Source organism: Megalops cyprinoides, chromosome 11, assembly GCF_013368585.1.
Source record: "Megalops cyprinoides isolate fMegCyp1 chromosome 11, fMegCyp1.pri, whole genome shotgun sequence".
NCBI lineage: Eukaryota > Metazoa > Chordata > Actinopteri > Elopiformes > Megalopidae > Megalops > Megalops cyprinoides.
In genome coordinates, this window is record NC_050593.1 from 8,993,240 (window position 1) to 9,009,215 (window position 15,976).

Consider the following 15,976-nt stretch of genomic DNA (forward strand, 5'->3'; position numbering starts at 1 on the left):
AAAGGCTGTGTGAATATAAGATGTTTCTATTCAGCCCAGGACCTTCATGGCTTCCATTAACCATGCCTGATCAGAAAAAAACACAGCCACCTGCACTCTGATGGTGCGGGGTGGAGGCTGATGGTTTTCATCTGGGCTATCTATTGCTCTGTTGTAGGCGCGACACCATTAGAACAGTCAGCTTGATTAAAACATACGCTTCTCCGCACATGCAAACATGCTTAAAATTCGGCTCCTTTTCAGCATTTGTGCTGTATATTCCCCCATGCACTGAAGGTATGGAATTAATCAAGTGATTATGTGTCCCGTGTCACGCCTGTGTCGTTACAATAGAGCATAGATTGAATAGGAATGACGGCTCAGGCAGAGGTACCTTCAACTCCTCAAGCAGCCAATGTGAACCTCAAACAGCACTGATCAATGATTTTATTAAAGTCCCACAAATTGCTTGCTGGAAACCATAAACAGCCAGTAACAGTTGTGTTCACCACACAAGATGCTTGCTCTCACATTACCCTCAATTTGGCTTTTACCTAGGATAGACAAGCAAGAGGGAAAAAAAGTTAAAATTGAGATTGTGATTAAATGTTGGAAGGCCTTGGGCAGTTGAACGCACCTGCTGCGAACTCAGACTGAGATCCCTGACTGTAACCTGACTGACAAGCAAGGAAGAATCGCAGCCAATCAGCATGAGACTAACACCTCAGATCGAAACGTTTCAGCAACATTCCTGCCGTGCAAAGTGTCGCTTTCCGACTGCAACAGTGGTGACCTGTGTGGGAAATGTGAAGGATGTGTGTGTGCTGGGTAACCACAGCGCTGGCTCACACCACAACTCTATTAGGGCTGTTAGGGTTTGGCGTACCATCTTGAAGAAATCACTGCATTAGCAAAAAGAAAACAAGCACCTTCAAAAGGCTTATTGGTACATGGAGCAGATACGGGTTTCGGTACAGTACCAAGAGAAGGAAAGCACATGCAAGCAAGGCAGATCAATGATATAGAACATGATAGAAAATTTGAGGGTGGGTGATTTAAACAGATGTATCTTATTTCTTGTTTACTGGTACAGTCATCCCAAATGAAATTAGCTGAGAGCAGGATGCAGGGATTTAAAACACTTTAACTGCTACTTGCAATATGCACTGAGCTTATTGTATGGTCAAAAACTCACTTTCACCTGTGACAGAAAGTATGCAACATGGGATCACAGCGATTGGTTTTTCTTGCCTAAGAATGTGCCCCCTGGTGGTTGTTTTTATATTGCTCTGGGAAGGTCACATTGTGTCTCACAGGTGTCCAAGCTCAGCAGCTGCAGCCTCATATTCTGGCATGACTTGCCTCTGGGACACTCTGTACTCTCATGCAGCTTCTCTCAGGGAGCACTTAATGACTGGTGTGTTCGAGCAGAGCCTTTGCGGGCCTTGAACTCCTCTGATCTGGGGCATTACACAACCCTGACCCTGTGCGAGGAGCATCCTGCTCTGTGGGTGTGATTGATCCTCTTTCTGAATGGCTGAAACCTGATCCTCAAGAGCCCCGCCCAGTTTCAGGCATTAGGAGCAGGATAAAAACATCTCTGCAAAAATACAGGACGTTTTCAAGCACTCCTTTCTGTATGATTTAGATACTTTTGTGTATATAGACATACAGAGAGATCTATAGATATCTTCATCTATCTATCTACTGTTATATCTTTATCTATCTATCTGTATATATATATATATATATATATATATATATATATATAATATATATATATATATATATATAGCTATATCTATCTATATAGATAGATTGATGGATAGATAGATAGATATAGAAATATATAACATACATTCTGAGAGAGTATATACAAAAGTATTGAAATTATGCACGTATGTAGATGTATAGCTCCTTTGGGACTGTAGATTCAGTGTACAGGGCACTTTGATCCCTATTGTGGCTCTTGGGTGTCAGTGTTTCAGGGCCCTGGGCTGTGAGCCACAGTTTACAGCCAGGGCCAGGGGCGGATGATCTGGTTCAGTCCTTGGTGATCATGTGTCTGTCTCAATACCTTCAAGATGCGAAAGACCAAACGTCTGCTTTCGGTTCACCCCCTTGATTTCGATCTGGACAATGAGTACTCCACTCATTCCCGCCGCCAGTCCTTCCAGGTACCCGTCGGGCGTGGCTCTTCCCTATACCCCCCCAACTCCCCACCCAACTGCACACACACAGAGGCACCAGTGAGAGTCTGCCTAGCTCATTTAAATTATGCAGGGACAGTGTATGCCTACAGCTTCTCCTAGTCTTACCCTACATAACGTTCCTCTTGAGTATAACAGATTGGTTCATCAAATTGTAAAATAAGTTTTTTGCTGGCTGGCTGAGTACTGGGGCCTTTGCCCTTGGCTCGCAGTACATTGCATTACATTACCGTAATGTAGCAGATGCTCTTATTCCGGAGCGACTTACATCAGTTACAGTTTTTTCACAATGTTATCTATTTATATAGCTGGATATTTACTGAGGCAATTGTGGGTTAAGTACCTTGCCCAAGGATACAGCAGCAGTGCCCCAGCAGGGAATTGAACTGGCAACCTTTCAGTTACAAGTCCTGCTCCTTATCACTATGCTACACTGCCGCAGTAGGATGTTTCTGCTCTCAGGTAAAGGTGCTCAGGGGACCAGGTGCGTGTTAAACACATTTTTATATCGAGTGGTTTTGTCTTTTGTCTGTAACTCCATGTGCTGCTGCCTTCTTGGCCAGGTTTCCTTTGGAAAAGAGGATTTACCTGGTTAAATAGATCATAAAAAAACACCTGAAGAACAAGAAGCATGGGAGCCCAGGTGTGAACACAGAATGGAAAGGCTCAGAAAATCGTCTTGGGATTCATTTAATTCCCAACCAGGTGCTGATGAAGGAGGTGTCCATCACAGGCTCCCTGAGCGAGCTTACACAATGATCTGACAAACTCTCACTGATGCCTCTATTTTCCCAAACGTAAAGAGGTGGCCAAACCTGATAACATCAGCCACCCTACACAAATTGTTTAACAGAAGCCTAGAATATATTTTACTATCAATTTATATAAAGGTTGATTGCAAACCATTCTGAGCCCCACCTTTAAAAAGGCTACAGGTCCTGAAATCTCTTCCAGTGTCCCAGGAAACCCTCCTTTTCTTACATTTTGGCTGTGTTCCTGAAGGTTGTTGGTCTTCGTTAAGCCTGAGCCGTGTCTTTGCCCTTGTGCTTCCGTGTCATTTTGACTTCTGCCATCCTCTCTGAGAGCACTGGCCCTGCTGTGACTACAGTCCTCACTGAGCGCCAGACAGAGTCACACTCCACCTGGGCCCCAGCGTATTAGCGGCCACTTAAACGGCAGAGGAAGCCAGAAGCATTCCCATGGCACACTGGTTCCAAAAGCAGGGAAGGGCTGCCATTACAGGTGTTAATGTAGCGAGGGATGTCTTTTGTAGTACTGCTGAAGATGCTGTCAGGTTTGGACCCCATGACACCACCTAATGCACACGTGTCTCTGTCTCTTAGCACCTTATGTGTGTCTTCTTATTACCCTACCCACTCCCAGTGCTGTCCTCCACATTACCCTCTGCAATACAACACTGATCCCTACTCCTATCCTTTGGTAATAAGGTTTCATGAATACACACGTACATATACACATATGTACTTGAATATAGGCTGTATATTCATGAATGAGAAACTCTGCTTATGTAGAGTTTCATGCCCTTTCTGTCAGAGGAACAGAGTCACTGTAGCAATAGTAGTAGGGACACGCTTAGCATAGTGCATAGATGGCCAAGTGAGAGCATGTCAGGTGAAGGTAAATTGTGACACCAACACGCCCCCCCCCAATGTGATCTGCATGTCTCAGTCTGCATCCCCAGCAGCCCTCAGAATGCCTGTCTGTAGAGCTCGTAAGTCAGGAACTGAGCTTTGATAGAGCAGATGTTAGCAGTAGTAGATAGTCTGTTGTTTCTGACTCTTTGAGCTGCTGTAGGACCCAGTGTAGTGCATACTGTGAGTTCACACTGTCATCACCTCAGTGCTTCAGGCTGCATGGAGCACATGACTGTAAGTGCTTGTATGTGTGTGCGTGCCGTGACATGGCCATGGTGCATTGTGGGAAGTCGGCATGGTACATGGTGGATTGCTGTGGTATCCGCAGCGCTCTGGGAGTCTGGAGGGCGTGACACGGCGCGAGTCGATGATCGCGGAGGCCGACATGGCCTCAGTGTTCCAGCAGATCCTGGAGGAACAGGCGGGGCAGGGGAGAGACCCTGAGTTCAACACCGAGGTGCACCTGCGAATTCACCGCCGCAAGAGCCTGGACAAGTCCATACGCTCCGGTGAGGGACAGACACGCAGACACATCATTACACACACACACACACACACACACATACATCATCACACATACACAGACACACACACACATTATTGCCACACACAAACACATCACACACACATCATCACCCACAGTCACAGACCCACATATGCACTCACAGACATCCTCACCTCACACACACACATTCACACAAGCACATTATGACAGACACTTTATCACACAAACACACACTCGTCCTCTTCCTCCCCACAGACGAAGGGCAGTACAACGATTACAGAATGATGCGCGCGCGTTCCCTGTCCAAGATCGCTGCCCCCAACGGCCCCCAGCGCCACCACTACCAGGACATGGACACTTCAGAGGAGGAGGAGGGCCAGCGCTACCCGCTGTACCAGCTGCCCCCCCGCCGCCGCAGCCGGGCGTCCTCCCAGGAGAATGTCCATCAGGCCCCGCCCCAGGTGAGCAGCCCCGCCCCTGACCCCTCCCCCACCACTGCCCCTGCTCCTGTCAGTAGCCCCGCCCATGGCAGCCTCATCCATCAGACGTGGGCTGTTTCACAGGTGGATATACACAGACTGTCCCTCCCTGCTGGGAGGAGTCTCATTTGTCCTTAACTCCCTCAACCAGCCTTGTTCAGAGTGAAGCTGTGGCTTTGGTGCTGCTCTTGACTTATATTTGACTCCAGTAACATGGGCAGTCCTGGCAGAGTTCATTTCATTTAGCTGGTGCAGGTCAGTAGAGTAAGTCAAGCAAATATGCCTCACTTGGCAAACAAAGCATTAACAGTTAGGTGTTTCATTGTGAAAACAGGCTGTAGACTGTGTACATCCCATCCAACGTCCTCAAAATGTCCTGCTCTTTAACAGGCAATTTTAACAGATATTTTACAGGAAATAAAGAAAGGACAATGTTCATACACCTATTTCTGTAAAATTAAATTAATACAGTAAATAAATATATAAACAAAACTAAAATATGACATATTTTGTGACATACATGAAATGTTAAAATTATATATATGGAGTGCTGTCAATCAAACCCCCAGTGAGCTCACAGGCAAATGGAAGCAGCACTGGAATTATGTTTGCATCTACATCTCAGCTGTCATTAGCTGATTTGCTAAGACAAGGGAAGTTATCAATGTGTGTAAGAGGGACATGGTAACACTCCCAGTCAACTTGTTGGTCATGTTGCATCTCAGTTTACATTATGAAAGATAAATAAACAGGAAAATAAATAACAAATGCTTTTGTTTGTGAATGAATCCATGTACATTCAATTGAGTATGTCACTATTGTATTGATTTGTTCATTCCTTTATTATGCATATTGGAGTCAGACCATTCATAAGTGTAGGCTCCAGGTGTCGCTGTGCGCAAGCCTGGTAAATCTGCTCCCACTCTTTGAGAAGGTAAAAGCTACATTGTCCTAATTATAGTTTCCTCTGCAAATGTTTTCTAAGGAGTAGTATGATTTTCGAGGACCCACTTCACAGCAGCGAGCTCTCAGGAGCAAATATCTTGAAGTGCCGCGCCTAAGAGATGAGCACTGAATAACCAGCATGCAGCACAAAAGTGCGGTGACTCATGAACCTCAGACTCACACGCCTCTCATCAGGAGAAGCGCGATCACGCAGGCACATCCTGCAGGCTCGTGTACGAATCAGGCACATTTACGCTCAGGGCACTGATTGCATACCACGCTCCACGCTGGACATCTCGCTTTTTCTCTAGAAACATATTTAATTTCACATTTTAAACCATTTATTCAGCGCTTTTATAGCTGCTTATGGTTACCTGGGTAACACTCTCTGATGTGTGGCTGTAGTTTAATGGTTAGTTTAGATTAATACTAGACTGCTTTGTTGGCCCTGCTTTCCGTTGGCCCGGTCCCTGTTAAATTCGCGGTTTTCTAAATTTTTAACTGTGCTACTGGGTTAGTCAGATAAATAGCTGCATAATGTGATATCCTGGCTTGGACAACTGGTCAAATTTAAATCGAAAATTTAAGATGTTTGTAGATGCTTTATTTTGGATGCACTAGCATTTTTAGCTCTTAGTCCTGTAAAATAGTGGGGAATGTATTACACACATATAATATATACTAATGACTTTAAATATGAGGGTCTATGTCACTTCTGGTTTTCATTCAATTACTTTTCAATATAACTAAGTATGTATTAGGTGCCTGTTGTTAGCTAATATCTAATACTTGAAGAAGGTGCTGTCTTGGTTGGTGGCAAGGGTACCTATCTCCGTTTTTCAGACAAATTAGCTGGCTAGTTTTTAATATGCACTGTATGCATCCATATGAGATAAAAACGGTATTTCTATTTGTTTGAAGAGGATATGAGAATGGTTGCAAATATAATATTGTTTCAGTATTTATGATATACTCATGATACAGCAGGTATTGTACTCCATGTGGCTTTATTGACTTTCACTGAGAAACCATGAGTGAGGGAAGTGAGAAAACTACTGTGGACTCAAGGGAGGAACCGATTCCGAAAAAGGGTTTGGATTTAAGCGATCTGACATAAGCCACAGCCACAAGCAGGCATAGTAGCATGGCTTTCCCTTCGTACTTCATTTTCAAAAACATAAAATCAACTCCAATAAAAAAACACAAAACATCATCCAAACATTTGAATTTTTTTGCCATATTGTCCACCCCTAATTTACAGTAGTTTTACGATGCCTATGCATGATGTATATATTTACAGTATACATAGTATATATGTAGGGTCATGGATCAAAGAAAAGCCCTGCTTGATAAATGAGGCTTTTTCACAGTCACTTTAGCTTCCTGACAGTAGAAGAAGCATGGTGAAATGGGCTGACCGCTCCATGGACTGCAGCTCCGCTCTGGACTCCCCCATCTCCATGAGCTGTGAAGCAAGGCCTCATGGGATATGGATGTTAACCGGAGTAGAGGCAGCTGTTCGGCTCATCACCACGAGTGTGGTGGCTGCTTTTGTCCAGCTTTCTCACTGGAGCTGAGCTGAATGGCCACAGAGCACACTGTCTGTGTGTCCTCCTGTCTGTCTGCCCAGGAGGTGCCAAAGGACCACAGTGTGTCCCTCTGTCCACTCCTCTGCCTGGTACTTCTTTTGGTGACCTTGTGGCTTTTTTGACCTTGTAGTCTACACTTCCTCAATGTTAGTGAGCATTTTAGTGAGCAAGTTTTTCACATCTGCAAAGCAGTAAGAAAGGAGCTTAACATGAGCATTGAAACAAAGATAAGGTCATGCTCTGATATTTTTGACTGAGCTTTGGTTTTCCAGGTTCTTCATCAGGAATGAACTTGAAATTATTTGCAGGAGTTCTTCACTTTTTCTGTATCTGTTCACTGTTGACAGGATATCAACTGATACTTTGAAAGGAAAGGATGAGAATAAGACATTTGATTAATAACCACAAACAAGGGCAGCTTTGGAAAGCTTATATTTCTATGTTCAAATTTGGTTTATTAATATCTGGTTTAAAATGTAAATATATGTTGTATTGATTGAAGTCAAAGGACGCAGCATTTAACACAGCTACAATAGCTGCTACTGACCCAACACCTACAGTTTGCACATGCAGTAATCCAATGCATGTCTGGTGGAATGTACTCATCCTTTATACACATCCAAATGGGAGAGTCAGCATTTTGGGTTCAAAATAGTTTAGACTCTGCCGTAGGTTGCTCTGTTCATCAATGTTGGCTCCTTAAGTTTAGGATTAGTACTGCAATATGTATTAAATGCATGAATGAGGAAATGCTCCATATACATCAAAGGGTTTCTGATGATGGCAAGCTCGGCAGAAACAGACATGCTGTGGTCCGGGTTTTTGGCGCTATTATATTGAAATGAGTATAACTTTCATGGATGGAAGGGAAGACGAAACTGTGAATATGACGCCATTGTGAGCCAGTAACTGTCACCCTATAGACTGAGTGACTGCGCTCCACAGCTTCCTCTGGTGCTCTTATTTCAATCTGCACGTCACTCAACATGATCTGGCGGGGATGACATCACAAGAGGCCCTTTGTGTCCTTCTTGGGCAATCTTGGGGCTTATTGATTGATGATGGTGTCTGGGTATCTATCTACCTATCTATCAATCTATCAATCTATCTATCTATGTATCTATCTAGCTTTCTCTCTCTCTCTCTCTCTCTCTCAAACTCTGATTCAAACTCCTTTATTGGCAGTATATACATTCTGTTAATATTGATTGAATTAATGTATAATGGTGTTTGAATCTTTTCCTCTTCCTCTCTCACTTTCTCTCATGGTTTCTGTAAAACACAGGTGAAAAATCACTTAAGGTTCACCGGTTCCCTGTGCTCTCTCCAGTGCTGGGACATAATGGCTTCTGCCTGGAAAGGCCATCGTGTGACAGGAAGTTGTCCAGGATGTGCTAGCGTTTTTAAGTGAAGTGTAAAGGAGACACAAGTTAAACAATAACTGTACTGGACAGGAGTGGCTCCCCAGAGCTTAACAGCACCAACACCTGTTCAAATATCTGCCATTTCAATTTCAGCCCGCAGTGTCATCTAAATGCTACTGTATATACCTGCATGTAAGGTATATATACAGTATATACTCTATATATGCTGACAATAAATAGTGAAATTGTACTATTGTAGCAAATAAATGTAAAGGATGTTTGAACTCCACAGCCCAGAGTCTCTGTAAGTGACATTATAGCGGTTTTTAAAGTGTGGTTTATGGTTCCATGTTGAAATTTCCCCAGGGGGAAGGAGGATATGGGGTATTATCTTACAGTAAATCATGTAAGAAACGATCCTGAAAAGAAAAACATCTGTCACACATGGTCCTCTCGGGTGGATCTTCATTTCCCTCCTGGTTGTGGTCCTCACTCTTCCTCTCTCTCGTTCCTTCCCTTCCTCTCTCCCTCCATCCCTGTGGGACGCGCTTTAGATCACTGAGCTCAACAAGCGCATGTCCGCCATCGAAAGTCTGCTCAACCGCCTGGAACAGAAAATGACCACTCCGCCCGAGCAGGTAACGGCAAGCCCGCTTCAGAACAGCGACTGACTGCAGGGTCACAGGTCATCTTAAGGGCTTGGTTCACAATGCCAGAACACTTCACACTAAATACACAACTACTTATCAATCAAGTTCTTAGTACTTAGTACATAGTAACTACACTTCAAATTTAAGGGTGTGAAATTGTTTAATTCAGAAGCTGTTGCTTAACAGATGCACTGCTGGGATACTCAGATTTGTTGTCTTGACTCTACCTCAGGTTTTCACAGTGACAATTTGCATTTACAAGTGCTGTAACTTCCTAACCAAAGCTGTATCCTAACAACCAAAACGAAAATCTTATTGCCTGTTAACTGTCTTCTGAAATGTCTTCTGAAATACTATTTAGTCCTACTTAATGACGAAATAGTAAAACATTTAATAACCATTTTCCAACAGCATAAACTGGCCCTTAAAGTGATCACTGAAAATGGACAGCTACCCTTTATAGTATTTCTTTTTAGTATTTCTTTATAGTAGATTGAATACAATATATTTATTTAAAAAAAAAACTTTGTACCACTAGCAGGAATGCACTGGTGGGTTACATGTAAACACATGTAAACTTGTAATTTGTATGTTATAGCTTTCACTGAATTAGTACTACATGATAACTGTGCATTAGTTTGCCCAGGGAGACTCATACGGGTATCTGTATATCTGTGACCACCCTTAGCCTGCTCAGACTCACATGACTGCATTACTCAGCCGCTTATTCTATCTAAAGGTTCTTACACAGTGGCAATATGCCATTTTTGGGCAAGTGTAAATTGCCTGTCTGAATTTGCTCTCCTTGTGTGTTATCCCAGTTGGGTTTCTGAATGGGTTGCTGGTATATTTAGGTCCTCCTCCCAGCACACCTTATTCAGGCCAGTGGTCCAGGCTTTGTGACATGATGGGTCCAAAATTGGACATGTTGAACTGTGATAAACTTGTTGCGTTACTTAACACACAGTGATCATAGTTCATTTATGTTCATGTTAATTTGGCATTGCCATTTTTTGTTGAATTTCCTGTTTTGTACAGAGATGAGGACAAATGGCTTTAATGGAAAGAGTATTTATAGGGTGGTGGTTCACTGACACGTGATAGTGTATCTATGTATGACGCACAGACTAAAAGCCCCCCGAAAAAGTAAGCAAAAGTGATGAAGCAGCGAGTGTTCCAGGCGGAAGCTCTCACGCTCTCCAGGGGATGCAGGGGCTGATTGTCCCATGGGGCCCTTGAGCAGACACCCCGCTCTGGAGCATTACAGCAGAACATCAGCAGAGCTTTCTGTTGTTGGGGGAGGGGAGGGGGCGCTCATCTCCATCCGATGGTGATACGTCACCCGGCTCTTTCTCTGCATCCCCACAGCGACACTTCAGAGACCAGGTGTCCAAACAATCAGAGTCAGAGGGGGCCCCTGATAACCCAAGGGGGGCTATGTAGTGCTTGCAGACACAGGCCTCTGTGGTGGATTGCAAATTATAAATTCATTCAATTCAATCAGTGGAGTAATTCGCCGAATCACACACCAGGACAGTCTCCATCCCCCCTCATCCGTCTGCCCCCTCGAAAGAGTACTTTTTTACATTCACTTTCTGTAATGAAAGTGCATTTGTAATTATCTCCTGTGATTGCAAAGCATGAAAACATGGATTTCCATATGATTGCCTTATACATAGATTAATAATGCCATTGATTAATACACTTAAACTCACATGCTCACAATTCATTTTCCAGGAAATGTTGGCAGCACTTTAGCTGATATATTCATTACAATGGGCACTAATAATTAAATCGGAAAAAAATCATTTAAAAATATTTACAGCATTTTATAGGAGTCATTCGTTCATCAGCCTTCAGTTCATTAGCTTTTAATGAATTGTTGACTTTCCCCTTTGATTAGTTGGCTCACAATTATTTACAACAAACAAAAGGTCTTTTCAGTGATGCAGATGCTGTAGTGTTGGGTCTGATCCTACACTCTCATGTATGAATGAGTCTAAACGGCAGAAATGAGCCCTAAACCTGAAGTAATGTTTTCAGCCTATTACCCATGTCTTGTAACAGGGAGATGGCAAAAAGAAGACATTTTCTTAGCTCAGAATAAAAATAAATCCTTAAGAGATTTGAAATGGCCCCCACCAAACCATTCATTGAAAGGAACCTGGCCTCTACTGCTTGGCACAGGAAGAACATTTTATTCCTCTTAAACTAATCTTGGGAGCAATGTTACAGTTCTGTATCAAAGATTGTTGGCAATACATTTTGCTTTACCCTTTTCTATCAGTTCAATCCCTGCCTTTTAAACAAACATTTGACTGCCAGATTCTGAAGACAGATTTCATTTGATTCACTCAAGTTTTTGTCAAAGAAGAAAATCAGACATTTCCTCTGATTTAGCAACATTTTACCACATCAGAGAGCACAATGAACTGGTCATATCTCTGTAATTCCATTTTGTATGTCTGCTCTAGAATAAACACTTTTCATGTCATGCACAATAAGCAAGTCAGTACATAGATGAGTCTTATTTTTATCTGAAATCATGTATGGAATTCCAAACACCACCAGTGTTTTACTGAATATTTAAATAATATTTATGTTATTCCCCAGATTAAAGTAAGGATTCAGGGATTATTCGGGATTATTAGTTAAATAACTTTGTTACATATTTAAAACATTGATGTATGTGAGATTCATAAGAAAAACTATACAGCAACACGGACGTTCTCCCTGTGCTGTTGTTCTGCTGAGTAGCCTGCTCTGTCATAGTGAGCCATTGAGATAGATGTTACAGGCAGGTGGGTAAATTTGAAAATGCTCTGCCTGTCAACCGATTTCTAGGTGTTTACCTCACATGAAACCGATTCACATTTTAATTTTGAATATCCCAACACAGTGGTACACTTCCTTTTAATGAATTGCACATGTGATTATGTTAAGCTCCATTGTTAAATATGTTTCAGATGGGTAATTCTTTTCAAAGTCAATGGATGCTAATTTTCCAAATCCAGACAAAGTATGCTAATAGCCATGTCTTTTAGAGAGCCCTGGCCTGGACCTCCATTAACTGTACTGACCCTGGCTGACCGTGTTGCTCCCCGCAGCCTGTCCTTTCTGAGGCGGAGATCGAGGAGAAGAAGCTGCGGAGGAAGCTGGATGAGTTGACCGGAAACATTAGTGATAAGGGCCTGTCCTCAGAGGAGGATGAGGTGAAGAAGCCCCCGACTCCCAGAGAGCCCCAGGGAAGAGGCGGGGGGCGGGGCCAGAGCACCCCCATGAGCTCATCACTCCATGCAATGACTCTAAGCTCCTCCAGCGATGAACTCCCCACTGCCAGCCCTGCCAGCCGCAAGGTGAGGGACTACCTCCCCAGAACTGACACACACACACACACACACACACACACACACACACACACACACCAGCTCCTGAGCACGATCCACTTTGTGCCTCTGTTCTGTATCTTTAAACAGGAATTTACTCGAGCCTTCATTGTTTTGCAATATTTTCCTGGAATTCATTTAATGATATTGAATCAGGTTAAGCACTCTGCAAATGCACTAACTCATTTCATATATTTATGAGACTCAAGGTGAACGTAAAACAACAAATGAACAGTGATATTTTGGAGTATTTGGAGTTCTGTAGTACTCAGTCTCACTGAAGCATAAATGTGCTTGTTTTTTGCTTTTCACCTTTGTAAATCTGGTCCTAACCTTTGTAAGGCTAACCATGGCTTCACTGGGTAAAAGCCATATTTGTAAAAGGATGTAAGTGTAGTTTCCTTTTAACCTTAACTTCACAGAGTCAGCACTGGATGCCAGCACAGGCCTTTTTTGTAGGGTTGAGGGTCCAAATGGCTGGATATGGTTAAGAGGCACCTTGGAGCACAACTTTATTACATTATTACAGTTAATTGTTTCTGAATATTTTCTTGTGTCATTTTTGATTTGATAGTCTTTAGTGCCCTTTTCAAATTGCTTTTCCGCCATGCAAGCAAGTTGCAATATTGGAGAGATTCCAAAACAAAGAAAGGAGGCAATAATGAAAAAAGCACAGAGGGATAGTAATGATCAGGATATATTAAATCCGAGAAATAAAAAACTGGTAGAAGAGAGAAGTAAGGCACTTGAGCATCAGATAGTACACAGCCCTCCCCTATAATCAGAGAATCCTACTCATCCAGGTGGTCCATGGGTTTGCTATTTGTGTAAACATAGCCTTTCAAAATGCTTGAGGTTTGATGAAAATCTGTATAGTGTTCATTCATTTTTGGAGAATAATTGAATTCAGTTGGACATGGCTCCTTCAGATCACCAAGTATTACAGTAGAAGGGTGAAGCTGTGGCTGGTGAGGGAACCAGCGCTTATTAAATAGAATGAAAGGACTGAAAGGACCAGAGTTAATGTACAGATACTTCCAGCAAAATCGGCAAAGGGCAGATTATTAAATTAAAGACCCCACATATTTAACATTTACGTGTTAGCCAAGAATTTATATATGAATTTATACTGGAAGGCTCTTGTAGTTGGATCTGTTATGATATTATTGGTAAGCTTTCAAATGTGATGCCATGGGATTGGATGATTTCAGCCCTTCCTGTGGTTTGTGTATGATTGCAGGCAAACTTTTATACCAAATGCACAATTTGCATGCTTATAGTTATTAATGTTTCCTCTCTTTAGCCAGTCTAAATTGTTGGCACGACGGCTAGGGACTAGTTTCTTTGTGTTATGTGTGTCTCGGTAAGCCATGCAAACAGCTGCTCTGTCGTGTCCAACTTGCCGGGGGAGTGTGATGAGTGTGTGTTTGTTCAGCGGGAGACTAAGTTTGGAGGCTCTGCCTCACGTTCATGAGTAAAACATGACATCCTCCGCGGTACAGGGCGAACGGACAGGAAACAGCGTGAGGAGCAACTAGCGGAGCTTGTCTAAAGACTGACTCACTCTGCGGCCAACTTTTGAGTGAGGAGCTCTGTGACTGCGATGGCGGAGTGGCTCTCATTCATGCCTTTCCTAAAAGCTCGCTTAATGAGGCCCTCTTCAGCTCCACAGAAGTAGTCGCGTCGCAAATGAGCTGTCTTCTTAGCCAGGAACAGGAGATCAAAGGGCAGACGTTGTCCTAATGGATTTATTTTCTTACCCAAGAGCCTCGGCGTTAAGTGCAGCTGTGCGGCTTTTCGACTCTGCTCAGTTTTCTAAAGGAGAAAGGAGCTTGGATATAGCAAGCAAAGTGGAAATATGGCTACTCACCACGGAACAAACACCACACAGTATTGTGATTTAGTGCTTTTTTGTTGCAATGTGTCATGAATGATGTTTGTATATTAAAAACATGCATGGTAATCAGACTTTTACGTCAACATGGTGACAACAACAGCTAATACAAATAAGTTAATATTCGACACATTTATAGTTGAAGTTTTTCTAGCTGCTAGCTAGTTTGTACACTTTGCAAACTTTTCAAAAAAGTATGAATGTAATATAAGATGTACACATTGTATAATGAGTAATAACAAGTTACTGCATTTGGTCGCCCAGTGTGCCTGGTGTTTCTTATTGGTCCTGCTTGGTGTGATGCGTACTGTGTGCTAAGAGGTTCCTGACCGCCAGCCTCAGGCCTGCGGTGCATAACCTCCGTGCGACGCCACAGAAGAAGCTCTGAGACCTGTAACCCCTGATCAGCAACTCCCATCTCTGAAAGGCCTCTGAAGAGTCATGAACGTGCCAGAGCAGGTCTCTGTAGAAAATGAAGAGGCATGCCAGCCAGTCTGAAGTATTCCAGTCAGGTCTGCAAAAGGTGCAGGAAGAGAGGCTGAATTCAAGTCTGGGTGATCTGATGTTCAATTCTAGCCAAGCTGGTGGAAGTGTGGCTTAGGGGCTGTGGAACTGGACTCTTATCCAGCTGCTTATAGGTTCAAATCCCAGGTGGGACACTACCTGTATAGTTCTGTGTAAGATGTTTATTATAAACTGCTTCAGATAACATGCTTCTGTGTAAGTCTTTGAGATGTAAGGTCTGTGCCCCACCCACATAAGGGCACAGAGGAGATCAGTCTGTAACGCGTGTCATCTTTTGGAGCCAGTATGTGATGAGCTTTACTCTGCTGCAGGTCTACCCGACAGCAAGTAAGCCCTTCCACCTGGACAAGAAGCCCAAGGTGCTGGGGGACGCCAAGAGTCGCTACAGCAACACCACTGACTCCGAGCTGTCAGAGCTGGAGGACAAGGTGGCGATGGCGGCCGCAAAGGTCCAGAACACGGAGAGCGAGGTAAGTGAACAGGACCTTAGCAAAGCGCCCCAGAGCTCATACTCAAAGTGAGGTCAAGCTCACTTTATCCTGGTCAGGCATTTTTAATGAAATTTCCTCAGTACCAACTTTCCTAATGACAGTTTGAATGGGGAATGGGTTGGAACAGAGAGCAGTGTACACATCAGCCCTGCAGGATTTAAGAAAATGGAAGACTCAGCAAGGGGAAATTTTAGGGCAAAATCAAAATCTAAGCGGGTGAGTTTGCTGAAGGTTCTCAGTGACTCCACCCAGTAACCAGTGACTCACGCCGGTGGTCAGAGACTCAGCCTAATGGTCAGTGATT

General features: G+C 43.3%; 1 protein-coding gene across 1 annotated transcript in view; it reads left to right on the forward strand.

The window, feature by feature from the left end:
* Positions 1-15,976, forward strand: part of LOC118785829 (melanophilin-like) — a 36,359-nt gene that overhangs the window by 15,206 nt on the left and 5,177 nt on the right. Inside the window, exons 6-11 of the mRNA XM_036540768.1 lie at positions 2,064-2,156; positions 4,251-4,353; positions 4,605-4,810; positions 9,281-9,364; positions 12,484-12,732; positions 15,493-15,651. Coding sequence (XP_036396661.1) covers positions 2,064-2,156; positions 4,251-4,353; positions 4,605-4,810; positions 9,281-9,364; positions 12,484-12,732; positions 15,493-15,651 — 894 coding nt within the window. The remainder of the gene's footprint in view (positions 1-2,063; positions 2,157-4,250; positions 4,354-4,604; positions 4,811-9,280; positions 9,365-12,483; positions 12,733-15,492; positions 15,652-15,976) is intronic.